The sequence below is a fragment of the Pararge aegeria genome, chromosome 16 (assembly GCF_905163445.1).
Source record: "Pararge aegeria chromosome 16, ilParAegt1.1, whole genome shotgun sequence".
NCBI classification, from domain to species: Eukaryota; Metazoa; Arthropoda; class Insecta; order Lepidoptera; family Nymphalidae; genus Pararge; species Pararge aegeria.
Genome location: NC_053195.1, coordinates 14980622 through 15001103, shown reverse-complemented (window position 1 = coordinate 15001103; position 20482 = coordinate 14980622). Strand labels below are relative to the sequence as shown.

The 20482-nt window shown below is 33.3% G+C and overlaps 1 protein-coding gene across 1 annotated transcript; it reads right to left on the bottom strand.

Moving 5' to 3' along the window:
• Positions 1–12811: 12811 nt before the first annotated feature.
• Positions 12812–20263, bottom strand: LOC120630693. Its single transcript, XM_039899970.1, has 7 exons — positions 20150–20263; positions 19925–20046; positions 19089–19314; positions 17661–17813; positions 16892–17079; positions 15624–15704; positions 12812–13482 (listed from the first exon to the last, which is right to left on the bottom strand). Exons 1-7 carry the CDS (start codon positions 20177–20179, stop codon positions 13227–13229), a joined length of 1056 nt encoding a protein of 351 aa, XP_039755904.1. The 5' UTR covers positions 20180–20263; the 3' UTR covers positions 12812–13226.
• Between the last annotated feature and the right edge of the window lie 219 nt (positions 20264–20482).

The following is a 20482-nucleotide window of genomic DNA, read 5'->3' as shown; positions in this document are numbered from 1 at the left end:
TAGTGTCAGCCGCGCACGTCACGTGACCCGGCTGGCATCTCGACTGATTCGATAAAGTATAATACTTGAGTGAGATTAGCGAATTTTACCAATTAGGTAACGCGTGTGATGGCGCAAAGTGCTTTTTGATAGGTGCGTGTTGTCGGATTCGGAGCGAGGATATGCCAGAGAAATGTTTTACTTAATTTTAGCTTAGACTATCGTCTTTCGAATTACCAAGCAATTCGACCATTCATCGCGAAATAAACTTAATTATAGGAAGAATAAAGATATATATGAATTTGCGAGCTTGTCGGAGAGTGGCGTCGCTTAGCAAGGCCTCGGTCATTTCGCGTCCACATAGGTACAGGTAGGCTTAGAACTCCACATTTATTTAATTACGAACTCGTGCTACTTTTGCTATACCTGAATCTGTAAACTAAACTTGATTGACAGAACTAAACGTAAGGCTATATTTTTCTACAAGGAACTTTCTGGAAAGAATAGCACTACCAGGCAAACTCAGTAATCATCGAGCCAAAATTATGGCTTCCGCATATTTTTTTATGCAGATAAAAGAGGTTCTACTCGATAAGAATCAACGTGATTGCTGCTGAAAAGTAAGCGTCGATTTGATGTTTAAAGATTCGGGAAAACCAAATCCATTTCCCATATCTTGTAGATTTATTACAACAACTTCAACAAAAAGTTGCTTGCAAAGTGTTTTGTTGAGCTTTTATAAAAGACTGATAATTTATTTGAACACCTTAGATCTGTCAATTTTGTTTAGTTTAACGATTTGTGTACACCCGAATCAGTACAAGTGTAGGTCATATTAGTTTCCAGCAGAGAAATGATATATGAAATATATCAGCTTTGTTATAACGTCGTTTTAAAGCGCCCATTCGAGTCTCAGTGACTATAAACTGTGTAAAGGCTGCGGGACTCTCCGGCAGGCTCATCGACGTTTTATCATCTCTATTTGCATCTATAGACGACTTATATAGCTTATTTTTACGATATTATTGTGATGGTTTCGTTTTCCTACCGCATAAGGAATGTTATGTATTAACTAGTAGTGTAAAAGAGTGCAAGTGGGAGTATTGGAGTCACAAACACTCGGATGAAAATTATTATTATTTGTCACCGTACAAGGTGGCACGCAATATTATTTTTAGTGGAATCAGTAAATTAAACTCTTATCAAATTTGCGCTCATTGGACAGTTATGAAAAATTATACGCTGACCAGTTTTGAATGCTAAGCTTTTAAGAACACACGGGACTGTAACATTCACACCTATATTGGTTAAATAAATGGTAGTCATAACTACGATCACAGTGCATACGATTGCATATGTGTACAATTCCACCATCAAAAGTGCTTTTAATGTAGGTACTTAAAATTTTGAATCAGATTATGAAAGATATTTTCTTGAAGCCCGTAGCTTATAAGGGCCCCAAAGTTTACAATGTTTCATAGTTACAAAAACGTAAACCGTCGTAATGTTAGCATACAGTGTTGATAAGCTGTTAACACAAACTCTTATTTAAAATAAAACATAGTCACTGTTAAACACTGGGAAATTTCTCTCATATTAATGACTGAACCTAGTCCCGGCTAAAGACCTAAAATTTAGATAAATTCATCTTAACAAATCTTCAGATCTAACTAGAGCCGCCGAATATACGTCAACTTATTTATTTTAAAGACGTTTAAAACAAAATACAAAACTTTGTTTCGACATCGATCGAATTTGACTTCGACAAACATTTAAAAAAACTGATAAAGACAAACAAGTAGGTACCTATAAAACTAATCATGTCAAAAAAAAAGTATTCAAAACTGGAAGGTAATTCCGACAAGTTTACGTTTCTAATTGATTTTCCTATCAAACTTTTGGAGGTTTACAAATGAAAAACGACAAAAAGAAAAAACACCATTATCGAAGAAAATTTGATACAGTTATCTTCCGTGACTAAAATTTTCCACAGCATATATTGTGATCCTCCTAAGGTGTTGAGTACCGCTCCCGAGGTCTACACATAGATACAATAGACTAGAAATCAGTTTTTAAAGGTTCCAATTTACTCCTCTGGCTGCGTTTACCAAGCATTCGGCGAAGGGTTTGATAAAATAACTATCTCTATTACACCAATTTGACAGTTATAATAAAAAATGCAAAAAATTCAAAATTCAATACCTGTGTATTGCAAATCATAGACCAAACCGATAAAGAGACAGAGACCGGGTACTAGTATAAATAACGCGCCTTCTGTTATATAACTGTCAATTTAGTGTAGAAATTTACTATTGTATGTAATATAACATTATATTTTAATCTGTTAACTACTTTATAGGCATAACTTTGCTGGGCATGGATTTCGTGAACTAAAAAGTTGCAAAATAACAAAAAAAAACTTTGCAAAAGCCCTGATATCTTGTCTGGTAAAGTTGTGCACGTAGAGTGCACTTATCTGTACCATAGACAAACTCTTCATTCGAATACAACCGCCAATAACGAATGTGGCCAGACGAAAAAAATTAAACCTTAAATATTTTAATTATACCTACCACAATACAGCAGCCTTAACAATAATAGTTATAAGTATTTTTATACAGTTTACGGTTATATATTTCTGTTATAAGCCGACGGGAGCGGCGCTTGGGGCCGTAGCAAGTTTGAATACATACATACAACACAGTGCCATAGCCGAGAAATAACCTCAAATTTATACTTATTAGATTTTTATACCGAATACAAATGGATTTAATTTTTAAATATAAACAAAGGTGATTAAGTATACAGAGATTAAAGATGATATTTTATACATTTATTACAAACAATATTATTAAAGGTAAAATGTGGAATAGTCTTAAATTTTAGTGTCGTATAGGTCGTATCGCAACGTGCTAAGTACCTAAGTATCTTGGAAACAGGTTTCATGTAAGTTAAGCGAGACGTGAGTGGCGGAAAATTGTATACCATCTCTGTGGCATCAATTTTTCTCAACTTTCCCTGTGTCTCTATACAAAATAGGGTACGTTGATTTTAATGGTTTAGCGACGTAATATGTATCACCCTGGTTTGTAAATACATATCACATTTAAACAGGCAGTGTTGCAAGCTCAAAACGTCTTTCTTATGTTAATTTTTGCGATGGCAATATGATTAAGTAAAAAGAGGTAGATAAAATCCCGGAATGTTGATAAACCGTGAATACATGCAAAGCTTTTTAATTTCGAAAGGTTGCGAGCTGGTTTCCAGGCATAGGTACCAATAATTTAGAATACTTCCGTTGTTAAAATTAAGAGTGAATAGGCAAGCGTTCTTTGCCTGAAACTGTATCCATTGCCATCAGGTATTATTGCAATCAAGAGCTGATCTATGTAGGTACTAAGTTTTACAGCTTAAAAAACTTGGCTAAACCTAAGATCAGACGTTTTACTAAGACGCTAAGAAGGTTGCTGCGTAACTATAGGTACTTATCTCCATATCACTCTCGACTAAAGGAATAAATAATAAATAAATAACACTGGACAGAAATTACAGCTTTAATTTTGTCTCCATTTGAAGCGCCAAAAGTGACATACGAGTGTCTCTGGTACTAATAATATATTGGTATTCAATAATTCTAATTTTAGTTCAAGAAACACTTGTACTACACAGCGTCAAAATGGCGTCCATCAAAAGCGACAGCAGCTCAACCAGTGGTAGTAAAAGACGGACGTGTACTATGTTTAATCTGTCTACTAAATCGGCAGTAAAGCTTGTCTGTCTTAAAGGACGTGTCTTCAAAACATTTTTAAAGATTTTACTCGCACTTGTGTGTAAGATTGCGTGATGTTACCATAACTTTACAATATAATGCTTTATAAATTACACGTGCCGCGCTATTCGTCATCATTGGCGTTAATAAAGCCTATCTACCTCTTTTCACTTATAGCTATATTGTCAAAGGGTCGTTTCCTTGTTGAAAACAACTTATTTAAATGACCTCGTAAACCAGTAAGGCGTTTCATTTGTTTATTTTAAAGAGACTCCATTTATTATTAAAAATATGATATTTAAAAAATTGATTCCGTAAATATTCTGTTGGCATTGCTCACTATTTCGTTACGTTTTTTGCTCAATTACTCGTGTATGGGATAACCTTTATACTTTTTTAGCTTTTAAACATTATGATTGTATCCGTCATAATGAATTATCAACACGGGTAAAACTTCTGGGGTCTTAACGCATGAACTTTTTCGCGTGCTGCTAAGGTAGCTTGACCCAGATGAGTTCGACACTAGACATAGGTACGCCAACGAAATTTCCCGTGAGTTTAAGCCGTGTTAATATTTCATTGGAGTCTTATACGACAGTTTACGATATTATAGAATGTAAAACTGTTCTTATACTTACAGTTAATTGTCTTAGTTATCGCAATTTATGTATCATTAAATATTTTTGTATAATACTTATTAGAGAGCACGGTTTTGCTTTTCTTTTGATACTATTTGTTAAGCTTGAGTTATTCTTGTCAGTGAAAAACGTATAATGTAGCAGAAACCCAATGAGATGTTATTGCCTCTAGAGCCCGTAATGTCCCAATGTCCCAATGTCCCATTTCAAATTCGGCATGTTTACGCGATAATTTACCACCCATTTTGAGGTATTACAAAACAAGTCATTGCTCTCTGCTTTGTGGTCCAATGGTCTGCAAGTGGTCCCTTAATATTAATCAATCTCAAAATGATTTCTGTGTAGTCAAGGTCACAATAATCGTGCTTGTACATTTCGTTGGGCATGTCAGCTTTACAAGAACTGTCACCTCAAAATATGTAACCTTTAATAACCAAACAAGATAACTCTAACATTTATATATCATCACTGAAAGAGACAGGAATATTTTTACTCTATTACTTTTGGTAAATCTCTCTAGAAGTAATAACATCTCACAGAAAACGTCTAATAGACGTTAAAAAAAATTGGAAGTTAATCTTTAAATTAAAACCGATCAAAATATATTGGAATATTTATGCTAAATTACGCATTTGCCGTCCGTTGTTTTTTTGACTATTTTTTTTAAAGTAAAATCTCAATCATTATTCGTTTTGAAACATGCTAAACTAATTTGCTACCACTGACATTTATAGTCGTAAAAATGTAATAGGCCCGTTTTGACATTTGTCATCGCGACGTAACTAGTTATGTAACCATGAGACTCTGTACTCGATACTCACGATAAATCAATTCAAGTTTGTATCAGTACTTGATTGATATTATTATGTATTGTAAAGTGTTCGTTCGTTCAAAGTATTCCTTTAACTTCACAACCAATACGCGTGACTGGCTGTTGATTATACGTCCACTTTTCAACATGTTGAAACAGAGTTAGTACTATATAACGACAAACACAAAAATCGAGTCAAACCACTATGTTTAAATTAATGTCCAAAATAGAAGAGCCATAGTTAACGTAATAGTAAACAATATATATCAAACTTAAACGAGCGCACAGTCAACTTTACAAGATGAGGAACGAAAAACTGCGCAGTGCGCGCGGGGACGCTTCAGTCATGTGCCGCTTGGTCGGATACATCATCTCAGACTCATTATTTAGAACCCATTTTAAGAACCAAGCACATTATTTGCAGTAAAGATAACTACACAATATTTAATTTCGATATTCAGTAAAAAAATGGTTACAGCTCTAGTATAAAAAAAAAAAAGACTGAGAACGTAACTGTTTTCAGAACGTTTCGCAACAATTATAAATTGCATGCTACTATGAAGTAAGCGCAAAAATAATACTCGCGAAATATTCTTTCATATTATTTAACGTCCCAAAAAAATTTACGTATTTTTTAAAACACTGTATGTAATTGATTTTTATTTTTTTGTTTCTTTCAGTTTCGTTCCAAGTTACATTCTATGGTCTTTCACAAATGTCAAAACGGGCCTATTACATTTTTCCGACTATAGTTAGGTCCGTACCATGTTCCTAGCATTTAACACACGTAATATTTATTTATAGCTCCAACAACCGATGCTTTTAATGCTTTCAATGTCCTATAGGTAAAATTGTTAAGAGAAGGCAAAGTCGGCACTGCTCGGATAGGCGAATTGTGATTTCCAGAATCCCCAAATTGTTACCGAATTAAGTCACTAGAAATTATTTGCTCTTAAAATAGTGTCTACTTTCAATCTTCCGTAAAACCCCCTTAGATACAAAAAACATTAGGGTTTCACCGGTTAAAACCATTATACTTTAATAATCAGAGTATAACTTGATTAAATAATAATAGGTGCAAAACCGTATTTTGTTAGTTTACAACTTCACTGCATACTAAGCCAATACACTGGCTGGAAGAGGATTTGCTAATTCTTGGGTTAGTCTAAGTTTCGCCCTGTTTTATAAACAAAAAAGCGTCTATACTAACACAACTTACCTTCGGAAATAAAGACGGAAAGTAAACCAGAGCATCAACGTTGTTAATCTAATGGCGATCTATTTAAATTATTTTATAACGACATGGCTCATCAATAACGTCATTAGCTGATTAATATCCCATCGCTGGACGCAGCTCTCCTCTACTCACAGGCGAAAAAGCCTTTATAGCTTAGACCCTGTTGAAATAAAGCAAATGATATTCTCCTTGGTCTGAAAAGCACTAGGTAAAATCAACTTTACCCCGGCAGTGCTGCTTTTATCCACTCTGGGAACTTTGCCCCTAATAGATATAATATGGCCATTATAATTTATACTGTATCCTATTTTAATTGCGCTTCTATAACAAATGGAATCAAATTCCGTAGCAATTTCTATGTTACTGTGCTTAATAGGAAAAAAACTGCAAGTTATATCTTACTTTATCTTAGTAATAGTGAGTGCTACCCGATTATGTATACTTACTTATTTTTTAAGTTGTTAACAAATAAAAGGAGAGATTAAGATTGCATTGGGAAAAATATACTTTGCATTAAATACTTATTATTATCAAGAGAGCGTCAATTGTATCAAATACAATGTTTAAGTAAACATAAAAATAATCAGTGCTAAGCTTAAAAAAATAATTTAGTTAAGTGTCTTAGGTTAATAATACTTAGATAAAATATCTACTTCAAAGTATAACGCATTTGCAACTGTGACAAAAGTATGTAATGTGATATATTTCTATATTACGCATACAGTCCTAAACAATCTTGCCAGTTAATAATATTTTTCCCGAAATCGGGAAAATTAACGTGACATAGAAGACTGACAGCACAGATGCCACAGTTTGGGGCCATAAATGGCTCCCAAAATGTTGCCACAATTTCCACCTAAGCCTTATTAACCTAAGTTAAGAGTATAGATGATTTGGAACTCATTGTGTAGCGGAATATTTTTTCTAACTAGTCGCCTACCATGACGAACTTGGATCCTAAAAAAAATTAATTTAGGAACAAATAAAAGAAAATCTTAAAAATCTGAAATGTTGAAAGTAAATTTAAATAAATTGTCATTAAATGGTAGCCGGCTAGTTCAAATTCCTTTATAATAAAATGCATTTACTAGTGATCTCAGGCATATAAAATCTACTACTCATAAGAAATATTTGGCAAAATTGTAAAGTTATTAATGTGTTTCCGAACCGATTTCGTAGCGTTTAATTTTCGAAAAATGGTTTGGATAGGACTGCTTAAAAAAAACTGGTTTTATTTATGTAAAAGACATTTTAAAGATTATATTGCACTTGTAAATAAAAAAGCAGTCTATAAAATAAACAAGGTTGATCGGTTAGTTTAAAAATAATTTTCCTCAGATATATGAGTTTTTTCTCAATTTTGTAAAATTAATTTTTAGCAGCATAATATTTTACCGAAATTCCTCCAGTATACTCTGTATCACATAGAATTTCATGAATATTTTTAATAATTTGAATTACTTTACTGAAAGTAATTAAATTTATTAAAATTCAGTACTGATACGGTTTTATTGCTTCACAGATTTTTCTTTTAATATGTTGCTGCTAGGTTAATGTATCATAATATAATACCATTTTTTTTCCTATTCTGTATACAAAACTTTAAATAAACAATAGATTTAAGACCAAAAGAAATGCCATCCTTTTCACAATTTTCTCTGCGGAAAAGGGCAGGTTTTTTTTTAGTCCAATGTCCTCTTAATTAAAGTTTTGTTAAATAGAATTTGTGCCATTCTGACTAATTAACTATGTTGTTTGAATTCCGATCAACCTCCAAATGTACTGGTAATTTTCAATGGTCACAAAAAACACAGAAATTGTGCATGCTATAGTTAAGTATATAAAAATAATATTTTATTTTAACCACTATTATGTACATCTAGAGAAAAGATTAATAATATTTTGCGAGTTTAAAAATTTTAAACATGGCAATACCTTTTCGTGAACGTGCACAATTTATTACATGGTAACCCTTTAATAAATCGAATGTAATTTAATCTATCTCTATATATAATATACAAACCAACCACGCGTAGTTAAGTAAAAAGAACGTGTTTTTTTGATAGTTGGCTACGAATTATTTAATTGTCTTCCATTTATAATGTAGTCTTTATTACCATGTGAGGTTTTATAATCTGTTTCAGATGTTTTTCAGTTGACGTTTCCGGTTATTTGCACTACATTATATAGTTTTTAAAATTATTCAATAACGCAGTAACTGCGTTTGAGTGCAATACACGTTTGTTTCAGCGTTATACTATGTACTATATTTTTAAAATAATTATTGCTTAGACTACTAATTAATTTTGCAGGAATCGTTACAATTGCTACTAATACATTTTCAGGCACAAATATATTGAATACACACTTATTTTTTCACATCTTTAGTATGGAGTGTTTTACAAGAGCATTTATTTGAGACAGATACTTATTTTTTTTCTTATAGCTAATTGATTGAGTACAGGTTTAAACTGATTTGTTGATTTCATGTTATTAAATAGTTATGTGTTCAATTTTTTGGCAATATTTACATTACATGTATGACTGGCTCTTGTAACGATTCACCTCGTGTAAGTTCACAAATAATTGGTAGCCAACATGGATGGCCTATTATTTTTACTCGGGTGCGATTGCATCTAGCTTACACTGCCACTCTCGCCAACCGCTGTCACAAATATATTAAAAAAAAACAAATACATAATAATTAAATAATTAATTTTTATCGCAATAGAGACTTGTTGAAACAGTTCCACGATAAAAATAAGAAGTTGTTGAATTTTTTATAAAAGATAAAACATATTAGAATATAATGATCTTGTAGTCTGGATTGATTTTTTTTGTAAAAGATTTTATTACGTAGAATTCACAACGTCAAAAACGTGCGTCGCCTATTTAGCTTATTTTTGCTACAATACTTATTTACTAACAATAAATGTTTACTTATACCGATATAGTACAATAGATATACAGATTTTACAAGATATACAATAGATTTTTATACAATAAAGCCGTGATATACTTATTACAAAGATTTTTTTTATGAGGAGCGTAATAGGCGGCGCAGGTCGGATGTAAGGTTTCAGTGAAATGGGTGCTGTTATATTATTACTTGTACATATTTATTGTAATATACGACAATAGACTGGTAATTTTACACTGTTGTTAGGTTTCTACAGATGTATCCAACGGGGCTGGCGGGATTCGATGTCGTTTTGTTCGCCTTTCTGTTGTAAGACACAATGTCATTGTGTTTTTATTGTCTTCCATCGGTAGTTCTATATTCATGTGAATATTATTCAGGAGCTCGTGATTCTTTACGCAATTTTTATAGGCCTTATTTATATACCTAATTGCAGTAGAGTTCTTTTTTGTCGCTGGGAAATTTATTTAAGCATTTCACTCTGAGTAGAGTTTTACCTACTGCTTTACTTAATAATTTTCTATTTTACTCTATCAAGTAGTAGATATTGTGAGAATCATTCAGAAGATTTCCATACAGCATACTGAAACGATAAATCGTTTTGCTGCAGGGGAAAAGCTTTTGCGTACTATTTTAATTAACCTATTGTAAGAGAAAGCTAAATAGAAGTTTTCAATCCTCGGCCGTTATTTCTGATAGGCGCCAACATCTTGTTATCCGTGTCCAAGTATCCAATGACTTTCTGCGACTTCTGTCAATGAATAATCTAACAAAACTGCAGTTTCCATTTCATTTCGATAAAAGCCCAAGACTCACATTACCGTACCCATTGCCACTTCAGTTCAGTTTACAAACTCATTAAGCATATCGATAAAGCAAGTTATTTGAGCATACTGAGATATTCTTAGCTTATCTCTACACACCACCTCCTAGGTAACCTTGAGATTAAAAACAAGGCTATAGTTTCCTTCTTAAACACTCTTGTGTTGATCATTTCCAATATGAAGCGAGCGTCTCAATCTGAACCCTAAAGTTCTTTTTTTTAGGATGCAGTCTAACACTGCTAACCTGTTAGCGGTATGGCATTTACATTAAAATCATCAAACCCCTAATCGGTTTCTATAAGACATCGTACCTGAACGCTAAATCGCTTGGCGACACGTCTTTAAAAATTCAGAAATTATTACCTCTCCCAGGCAGAGGAGATCGAACCCGGAACCTCCCGCTTTAAGACCTACCACCCCACACACCAATGCGCTAGCTAGCTCGGGCGTGGGGTCTAAAGCTGCGCAAGTGGCATTTCGCACCCAAAAATGCAGCTTTGCTAGACTTTTGTACTAGGAGAACAGATTTCATAAAGAGAATCGCAGCGAGCCGCTGGATACAATTGGCATATGATCGGGATTGGAGAAGTTCCCTTAAAGATATCACATGGGTAGAGTCTCGACGTCGCAGGACTATTATAATCTTGCGTTTTAGTAAACTTTATGCATGCATCGCAAATACAGAAACTGGTGTGGTATGGTTGTTTTTTAATACACCGGTTTTGTATTAAAGCTTTAAAATGGCCTCAACATTCGTTCCCCATCAGCCCCGCCCGCATGTTACAATAGAATATATTTTCTTACATACAAAGACACCGAAATAGACTATATGCAATTGATTTTAGACAATCCCAGAATACAAGATCGAACTTTTTACACACAACAGTTCAAACAGAGATTTTTCCTTTCCGTTTATCCATACGTTGATTTCTTCAAAAGCAGTTGGTTGCGACATGGTCACAAAGATCCAGGCGAAAAAATTTAAACGTTGGCATATTTAAAAAAAAAAATTAAAATTGTAAATATTTTTTCTAGTTCTTCCAAAATGATATCAGTATTAAATACAAAATTTGTCTTTGGTTAGATCAAAAATGTATGTGTGATCTGTAGGGCGTTTTTAATTAGACCTTCTCGGTGTAATTTTTTATAATAATTAATTACATATTACTTTTTTTTTAATTACTTGTAATATTTTTATTTTCATTACGGTATAATTTAAAGTAAATTGTATAACGATCTTGCCTAGATTTGCATTTACGTTAGTTACGTATTATACGTTTGAAGTTGATACCATCGTATTTATGTATATTATTATTATTGTATTAAGGGTTTTGTTTGTTTTTTTGTCATTAATAGAAGTAAAATGTTGTAAAAAGTAAGCTCGTTGTATTTTATCAAATAAACACTTTTTAGTCCAACTGAAGCAATATAATGCAGTTTTATTTCAATCAATATCTAAGTATCAGTGGTTTCTGATTGTAAGTCGTACGCCTATGATAATTTATTGCTCCTTGGTTAGTATTTATACTTAACAGTAGAATTATGTTTACGAAAAATTAACTAAACGGGCGATTATCAATACTAAGTGTACGAATTTCATACCAAATGAGCCAATTTAAAATTTATGTTATATAAAATAGCGACTTAAATGAAGTGCTCCATAAATAGTGCCGCTGTCCGTGTAACGTGCTTACGTTAAAATATAAATATTCATTATGCCCCACTTGTGGTCAATTAACTTTTATTGGACCTTCCAAGATTTGTAGTCGACATAATACATTCGCTCACTTAGTATTTTAGTAATCCATTTTCAGTAATTGCAATTCCTTCGCTCGCTTTGATATTATCAAACCATAATTACTCGTGATTATTGAATTAACGTGATTGTCGTAAAAGCCTAAGTAATAACGCTTTTACGACAATCACGTTAATTTTTTACTTTTATTTATATCGTTTATAAATATAATTTTATTCTAAACTCAAAGCATCACTAAAGACCTAAAAATACATAACAGCGCCATCTATTTCATAGCACTGGGAATTACGAGACAAGCGAGGTCAAACTAATGTCGCCACCGTGCAAAAACAACGAAACACCGCTAGGTGTCGCTATGCTACACTGTATGTAGAAATTACCGCGCACTATCGTAGTCAAGTTTGGTATTATTTGGTGCAGTAGCTATTTCATTAAAAATGTGACTATGTAGAATTAAGTAACATTACCAGCTATACTACGCTATAACTGTTTCGTTTGTAAAATGGTGAGCATATTCGATTGCAGATCAAGTGGCCTGGGTCCCATCCCAGGGTCGGAGCAATAAATTGTATTGGGTTTTTCTAACCAGAAATTCTTTGTTATACCAGCCCGGTGTTTGGAAATATGGAGTGATTTCCACTCTTACCTCACAGAGCGCGTTTGCTGTCGGTCCTGTAGCTCATATCTTCCCATCTGCCCATCTGCCCATCGGACTATAGGATTAGTATAATAGAGGGTGCACCTGTGTTTGCGCACACACGTGTGCATTATATCTTCTGGTTAGTACGAAATTTTCTCTCTGGAGAGAGAATTATATGCCAGGGAAACTATGTATGTACGTTATAGGACTAAAAGGTAAATAAGAATCAACTACATGTTAATTTTATATACTATCTATTTCATAATCAACAATCACTTAACCTGTTAATACAGTTGTTTTAAAGTCTAAACTAGACTTACCATATTTATGTATATAACCTTACGTCTGTGGCAAAAGTCCATTAACTTGGGAATAACGACAAACATTGTTCCAGCAACTAATAAGTATTTCAGTAGTTCATTATGTATCCAGCATGTTACTATTTAATAAAAAGTTCGCATTTTTGAAGATTTTGGCCAACAACCACCATTGACGCATTATGTTTTATGGTACTATCTGTGGTAACTGTGAAAATAATTATCTGTAATCCCATCCTTATGCATATAAATGCCAAGGTCTTTGAACATCTCCACAAGCATTGGGCCAACACGTATTTCTATCAATTCACACGCAATTATTGTTTCATCAAGGATCATTCTCCGCGTTTCAACAATTTGTTGATACTATCCTTGTTCATGTAAATACAGACGTCCATGAAAGTGAGGGCCAACAACAAACATTGGCCCAACATGTCCTTCTGCAACTCCTTCTGGTTTCTAAACATCGCTACAAGATTATCAGGAACATGTACTTGAGACTTTGACTCTCTAGTTTTTACTTCTTGTAGAAGTGTCTCTACTGTTTGATCAGTAGACACTCTTTCGTTACCAACCAGGGTACCATAAAGTCTGAAATAAAAAAGATGAAAATGTTACATACCAATTTAGGATTCCAAATAATAATTGTTAGATAGAAGCAGGTGTAGAATTTCATGATATAATATCTTGATCATCAAACGCGTAAACTACGAAAAGATGAACAGTGCAAATAATATTTTTTTTAATTTTAATAAACGGATATTCCAAAATTGCTCGACACCCGAGCATTCTCAGGAGATATTAACAGTTCACAATTGCTAAATCACTGCCAAGTTTTTGCTCATTATAGCAAATTAAGCTTAATGTTTATTGTATTGTATATTAATAATTATAATTTAGATTAATACAATTTAAAAGAAGAACTTGCGCTTTTTTAATATTAATAGTGATAATGCAGTTTCACAATCAAGCTATTAGAACTAAAATTAATATGTGCATTCTAGCAACATTTCATTTCCCTAGATACATGGGTAAGTCGGATTTTTACCACTAATATAAATCCAGGACATTAATATAAATCCAGTAACGTACAATTTTTTTGCACGCTTCAAGTGAGCACTAAAACCACTCAGTGAATTCAATTTTATATCACTGTATTTGACTAGAAATTGATAAAAACGAGTAATCTAGCAAAAACTGCAATCTCGAAGATCGAAGTAACAACTGGACCCATTTTGAAGTAACTGGAATTAACACACAGGCTTTTTTTACACTATAAACAATGAAAGACTGAATAGGTATTTTACAATGTTATGGAATCAATAGATCAACGATATGTCTAACAAAAATTTTAGATTGTCACAATATCTTCATTTCTCTCATGACCTGAATATGAATACCCACTTCACGTGCGGGTCGGTCACAATGATAACCCTTAGAAAGACTAACTGCACAAAATATGCAATTAAAATCTTGAAGACTCGAGAGTTTTGGCCTGAATTCATAGAAAGCTAGTCTTTTTTACTTATATCGTCCTAATCTTGGTGTTGCATTGAGATAGTCCTTCTCCATTAAAAATATATGAATTAAAATGCTTATGAAATCTTTAAGAGTTAGAAAGAGAGAGAGTTAAAAATAACAAGGAACTAACATGGAATCCCAAGAATAATTCAACATCATATAAACCTATTATCGGCCAACTACAGAACACGGGTCTCTTTCCATAATGAGAATGGGTTGAGGCCGTAGTCCACCATGCTGGCCCAGTGCGCAATGGTGGAATCCACATGCCTTTGAGAACATTATAGAGTACTTTCAGGCATGCAGGTTTCTTCTCGATGTTTTCGTAAGTGATATTTTAATACATAAAAAAGTATAGACTTGCACTAAAAGAATATTATTTCTTAAATAAACCCAACTTTATGGCCCTTATAATTACTTTTAAGGTAATTTATTTAATTTTAAATTATTTAAATGAATACTTTACAAAAACTTTAAATAATGTTTTTTTTATTGCTTGTTAATACTTATCATTTTGTACTCTAGGTCATAGATTATCATAGCATTCGAGTCTCGGTCAATAAAAAAAATCAGCGCCATCTATCGAAGAAATGAATTTTACAGTTATGTGCATATAGGTCGCTAGATGGCGCCACAACTATTTAAAAGTTGTTTTGTTATATTTTAAATTTGTTAATTTGGTCGTTCTTAGTTGGTAAAGGGATTTAATTAAGACATTATTCATATACTTCAACCTTTCTAATCGACTGTAAAATTTTGTACACGAAGTAGTTCTAATGACACTAGGGTAATATGTTTACCTTGAGCTTGTGCTGCAACCATCATCCGGAGTACACACGTATGTATATACGTACGTGCGTATATATATGAGCAGATATGTCGTGATTTTTTAAAGCAATATATATGTGTTTAAAGTCTAAATAGGCCACCAGCACGGTTACCATGGGCAGGAGACAATTATCTTCCGGGGGAAAGGATAAAAATGTACCTTCTCCCACTGCTTTATAAACTCTCGGAGCACTGGCGCACAAGTGGAAGTAATATCCAAATAATATATGTGTATTAATAATCCATCCATGTTCCAGTGATTAAGCAGGTGGTTACGTTAATTATATACCTACACGTTAATAATTAGGGGAAATAATTTTTATCCCCAGCCCTGCTGTCTTAGGCTAATATTTTAGATTAATTTTATAACTTGTGTTACTTACCTAAATGGAAGGGTAGGTCTAAGGAAATATACTTTTTGCTTTAATTCCAGATTATCGCTACTTTCTGTTTCTTCATTACCTCTGTTACAAAAAAAATACATGTGAAAATAAATGTATTATAAAATAGTTTTAAGTGATTTTTTAACAAACTTTCTCGGGTACCAGGACCTCATAAGTAAGTGGGAGGTGGCGGTTTACATTCGCAACAAAGACCAATTTCAACCAAAAATCTAATTTCATGCCAGAGAAATTGCTAACGAAATGGATAGATGTTGGACTAGCAGTATATCATTTATAAGCTTTCTATAAGCTATATGTTTATATAGCATAGCATGCGTAATCTCTATTTCGCAAAGTTAATGTAGTTGTAAAATTATGTTATTGCAATTAATCTTCGTTCTACGTTACAATACAGAAATACTAAACGTGCGAACAGGCTGCTTATAAGAATGATGTATTTATAAAAAATACGGAAAAAATGCTTAACAGGTGCTACGAATGTGACATTAAGACCGTATAATAACACATCAATAACAATAAGCATGCTAAGACACAATACATGAATGCTAATTTTTGTTTTGTTTTTCTTTCCACACAAGTTAACCCGTCTGTATTAAAAGGGTGGTAAAAAGCCAAAGTCTCCCATAAGACCACAACAAACCACCAGACATTAGCTGTGGCGTGCATAGAGGGTATGCACAGGATATGCAGATGATATAAAATAAAGAAAATCTCCAGTACGAGTTATAAATACTTAACGATTACAAGTCGCACTGGAGATTTCTTTATTTTATATCATCTGCATATCCTCTATGCACGTCACCGGACATTGGAGCGAATCAACACTAAGTTTCAACTTCCATTGCTAGATGCAGATACAGTTATAAAAGTCATGCATCATAGCAATGAGTATGCTAATTCCTAAGTATTCGCGTGCTAATTAAACGGTGGCGAATTAAATTTAGATTAAGATTAAGATAAATTACTAAAATACAGTTGCTAAGGTTTTAAAATAAATATCAATAATAATAGACATACCTATTATTGCTAAGTGTTTTCGCATGCTAATGCATTTAGGACGATAACAATCCAACGCGTTTTTAGTAATCTCTCGTGAGATTGGGGGATGGGGTAGGGGGGTTGAATAAAATCTCACGACATCTCACCAGGGGAGGGGGGGGGAGGGACAGAAAATTTAAAAATACACCTCACGTAATTTATGGACGTCCCTTAAGTACATTAAATTATTATGTCACAAACGTACGTACCTATCTGCATAAAAGTTATTTTTAACACTTATAAGTGCGACAATCATAGCTATGAGTTGAGATTTCTGTAAGTTAACACCTAACACTTTGGGATTGTTTGGATCGCTGCCAGCCGCTCGCAGACTGGTCGGCTCTGCTTTCATCACGTAGATATCTGCGTTTGGCAATTTTCTTGTGACGTCCCAAGCCTGGGACAACCAACAGAGAGTAAAAATTTAAAACAACTTATAATACAACGTGGAGCATAAGTTTATTACATAAAGAATCACCCTTTAAAAATATTAAATCAAAAGAAGCATATTTATTTTTCAAAACATAAGTTTTTACTTATGACAACCCTATTTAAGATAAAAGACCGACACGCGCATAGTACCTACGCTACGCGACCTCATAAAGTGACCAGGAGTCACATTGATTTTAACATTTGCATATGATGTTAGGGCTATATCTGATTTCTTTAAGAAAAAACTTTAGCAGTTGTTTACTCAAAAACGATTAGGTTATTGGTTCTCAGATAAATACTTAATGTACCTCTAAAGTTGCGAAGTAGTTTACTTACAACTGTCTATTTGTATATTGGTCAATATGTTGACCGGTCGAAAATGGATGGATGGTCGAAAATGGATCACGAGATCTGAAATATTGTTAGATATTCCTTCCTTGTTACACCTACATATTCTTCTTAACTTACATTATTTTGTATCTTAGTAAATTCTCTTTTAAAAACTCTATTTCAGTGTAAGAGGTTAAAAAAAATAACATAACTCACAATGTCCAATATATTAGTGATCTGCATCTTTTTACTATCCGGATAGTCAATATGATAGTACCTCCACTCCTGTACCTCATAGTTGTCCTTATCGATTAGTGTCCAACACACTGAATTCACTGTAATATACACTGCTAGCACTGATTTGCAACTCTGAAATGGAAGAATACATCTTAAATAATCAAACAAACTGATGAAGCTGCTAGTTCTAATCTATAATCATGCTATTAACATTCCAGTAGTGTGACAATGGCCTCCTCTTTATGAGCATAGGCCCTCCTTTAACAATATGGGTTTCTGGTTGTTAACAACTATAACTATTACACACAAACATAAATGACATAAATACATATAAAATTCACTCAGCGCAGGTACTCCCAGCAAAGGATAATAACAGTAATTATAATCTTTTCATGTACGAGTATGTATTACCCGGGCAGTAACTGACACCGGTGACTGTAAAAATGAGGTTTTAGAAGGGCTCAAAACTAAAGTAGTAGTAAAACGTCTTGAACAATACTGGAGAAATCCACCCATCTACCGCAGGAACCAACGCGATCACAGTTTTATTCTATATTTTTGTAACCCTCAAAAACCTGGTAGCTAAAATCTTGTATCCGCAAAATGTTAGCTGGGGATCCAGACCCAACTAATTAGTCTATGTGAGACCAGTTAGTCTATGTGCTCTTATTTTTTGGCAACATTGCACGGAAAAGATCAGATTGTTTAAAACGTATTATTATTAACGGCCGCGTGGAGGGAAAGAGGAGGAGAGGAATAGTAACGACCCGTTGAAACGACGGAATTTGTATACACCGGCGCGAATAGCCAAAACTCATTCAAAGGCTAAAGATATGACATAGATGGTCACATCCCTGAGCCATGAAGTGACAATGAAGAAGGAGAAGTAGTCTAGTGCTACGGCTTAATGGACTCTTAATGATCCTGCGCCTTAGGAAGTGGGCGTGAACACACCAACTAACTCGTCACTGCAGGCTATTACTGAGATTAATTACAGCAAAATCCAATAACATGTTATTAATGTTAGGTGATGGTGAAAACTATGTTTGTTAACTTAAAACTAGAGCTAGAGGAGATTTTAAATTTTTGAGTGGTTGGAAGCAGCAAAATAGAATACACACAGAACTATCAGTTGTGATTTTGTGAGTTGCTTGATCAACAGAATATAGACTTTTGATGTAGATGTTAATAGGTCTTAAACATTAAGTATTATCACCTCAACATCTGTTGGCTGTTTGTAGAGATTATCTCACAATCCATGTCTTTCTTTGATGTTGTGTCAACCCAACTGGAGAGGTCTGATACCCCACTAATAGTGCTTTTGGCTGCAGTTATGTAAACAGCTGCAGTTATGGAAACAACAGGGTGTGCTAAGAATCTCCTAGATATATTCCAATATAAGATTACCTGTCGCAAAGCTTCATTTAAATGAGGATACAATATTTGCCCCTTGATCTTTGTACTAAGATTCTGGACCTTTTCTTGTGGCCCTAAAATTATACTATTAAAAAGTTTCTCAGCAGTTTTCTCAGTGAAACCTTCTACTTCTTTTAAATTTGACAATGTTTTTAAATTACCATTTTTTTTAACCCATGATGTGAATTTTTTTAGTCTCGCTTTTGTAATGTCATATCTGCAAAATAAAGATTTTTTAATTTAATTTTCAACTTTATTATAATATATTATACCAAAATTGAGATTAGGAGATTTGAAATGAGTAGTGTTGCCTATCTGCTTACCAAGTTGGACTACAAATTCCTGGGTTTGATTCTAGGTTCAATTGTTTGATTTTATTATACAAGCTGTTGTTGACAGCCTCATCAGCATTATTTGGTTTTTTATCCAGCGGGAACTGTACATTTTTCTAGGATAAAAAGTAGCCTATCCAGGGTATAATGTATCTCAATTCCAAATTTCAGTCAAATTAGTTCAGTAGTTTTTGTGTGTAATACTCTTTCAAGTGCATGTATGAGTATCAACTACAGTTGTCAAAGTTATTGATATAACGAGGACTGACAGCATAATATGCTTTCCAAGGATACCGCCAAGATTCTAACTTAGGGCTGGTGTTAATAATTTTTCAAGTATTAAACCAATCCTGGTAAGTAGTTGAACCAAGGACCTTTTGATAAGAAGGTAAGGAAGGCGAACAAGAGAACCACAAGGGAACCCATGTTTTTTACTAACCCTGGTACTACTTGTTACTTTATACTAGTTTTACTTAGATGTATTTATATATATACCTTGACAAAAGGGAAATATCATCCTCATTTATAACTTGCAATATCTTTTCTTTCTGCGACTCTGAATATTTATTTTCCAGCTCGACACTAAAACACCGCTTATGAAATGAGAGACGGGGTGGCTGGAAAGATAATATATATTATATATATATATAGATATTTTTGATAACTAACACAAGGGAAATTTTCTTCAAGATAGTATATTAAAATAAGAGTATAATTTACCAACAAGTTTTTAGGCACAACGCCAATCATTTTCTTAATATGTATCGAGTAGCTTAAAGTAACAGTTATATTATTATTTTAATTAAAAAATCATATTTTTTTAGGTTATTTGCAAACAACTCTGTGTTTACATTTTTTTGAAGATAACTTTGACAATGACAACTTTCAATCCTAATTTTTTTTTTCCGTAGGAAATAGGCAAAGCTATATTACCGTACAGCCATGTCTTCAGTCTGACAATCCCCAAGTTAGTTGCACTTTAGTGATTTAAAACATCAGTAGAGTAGTATAAATATGCTTGCTTATAACATTATTTTGTCTTCTTTTTCATGC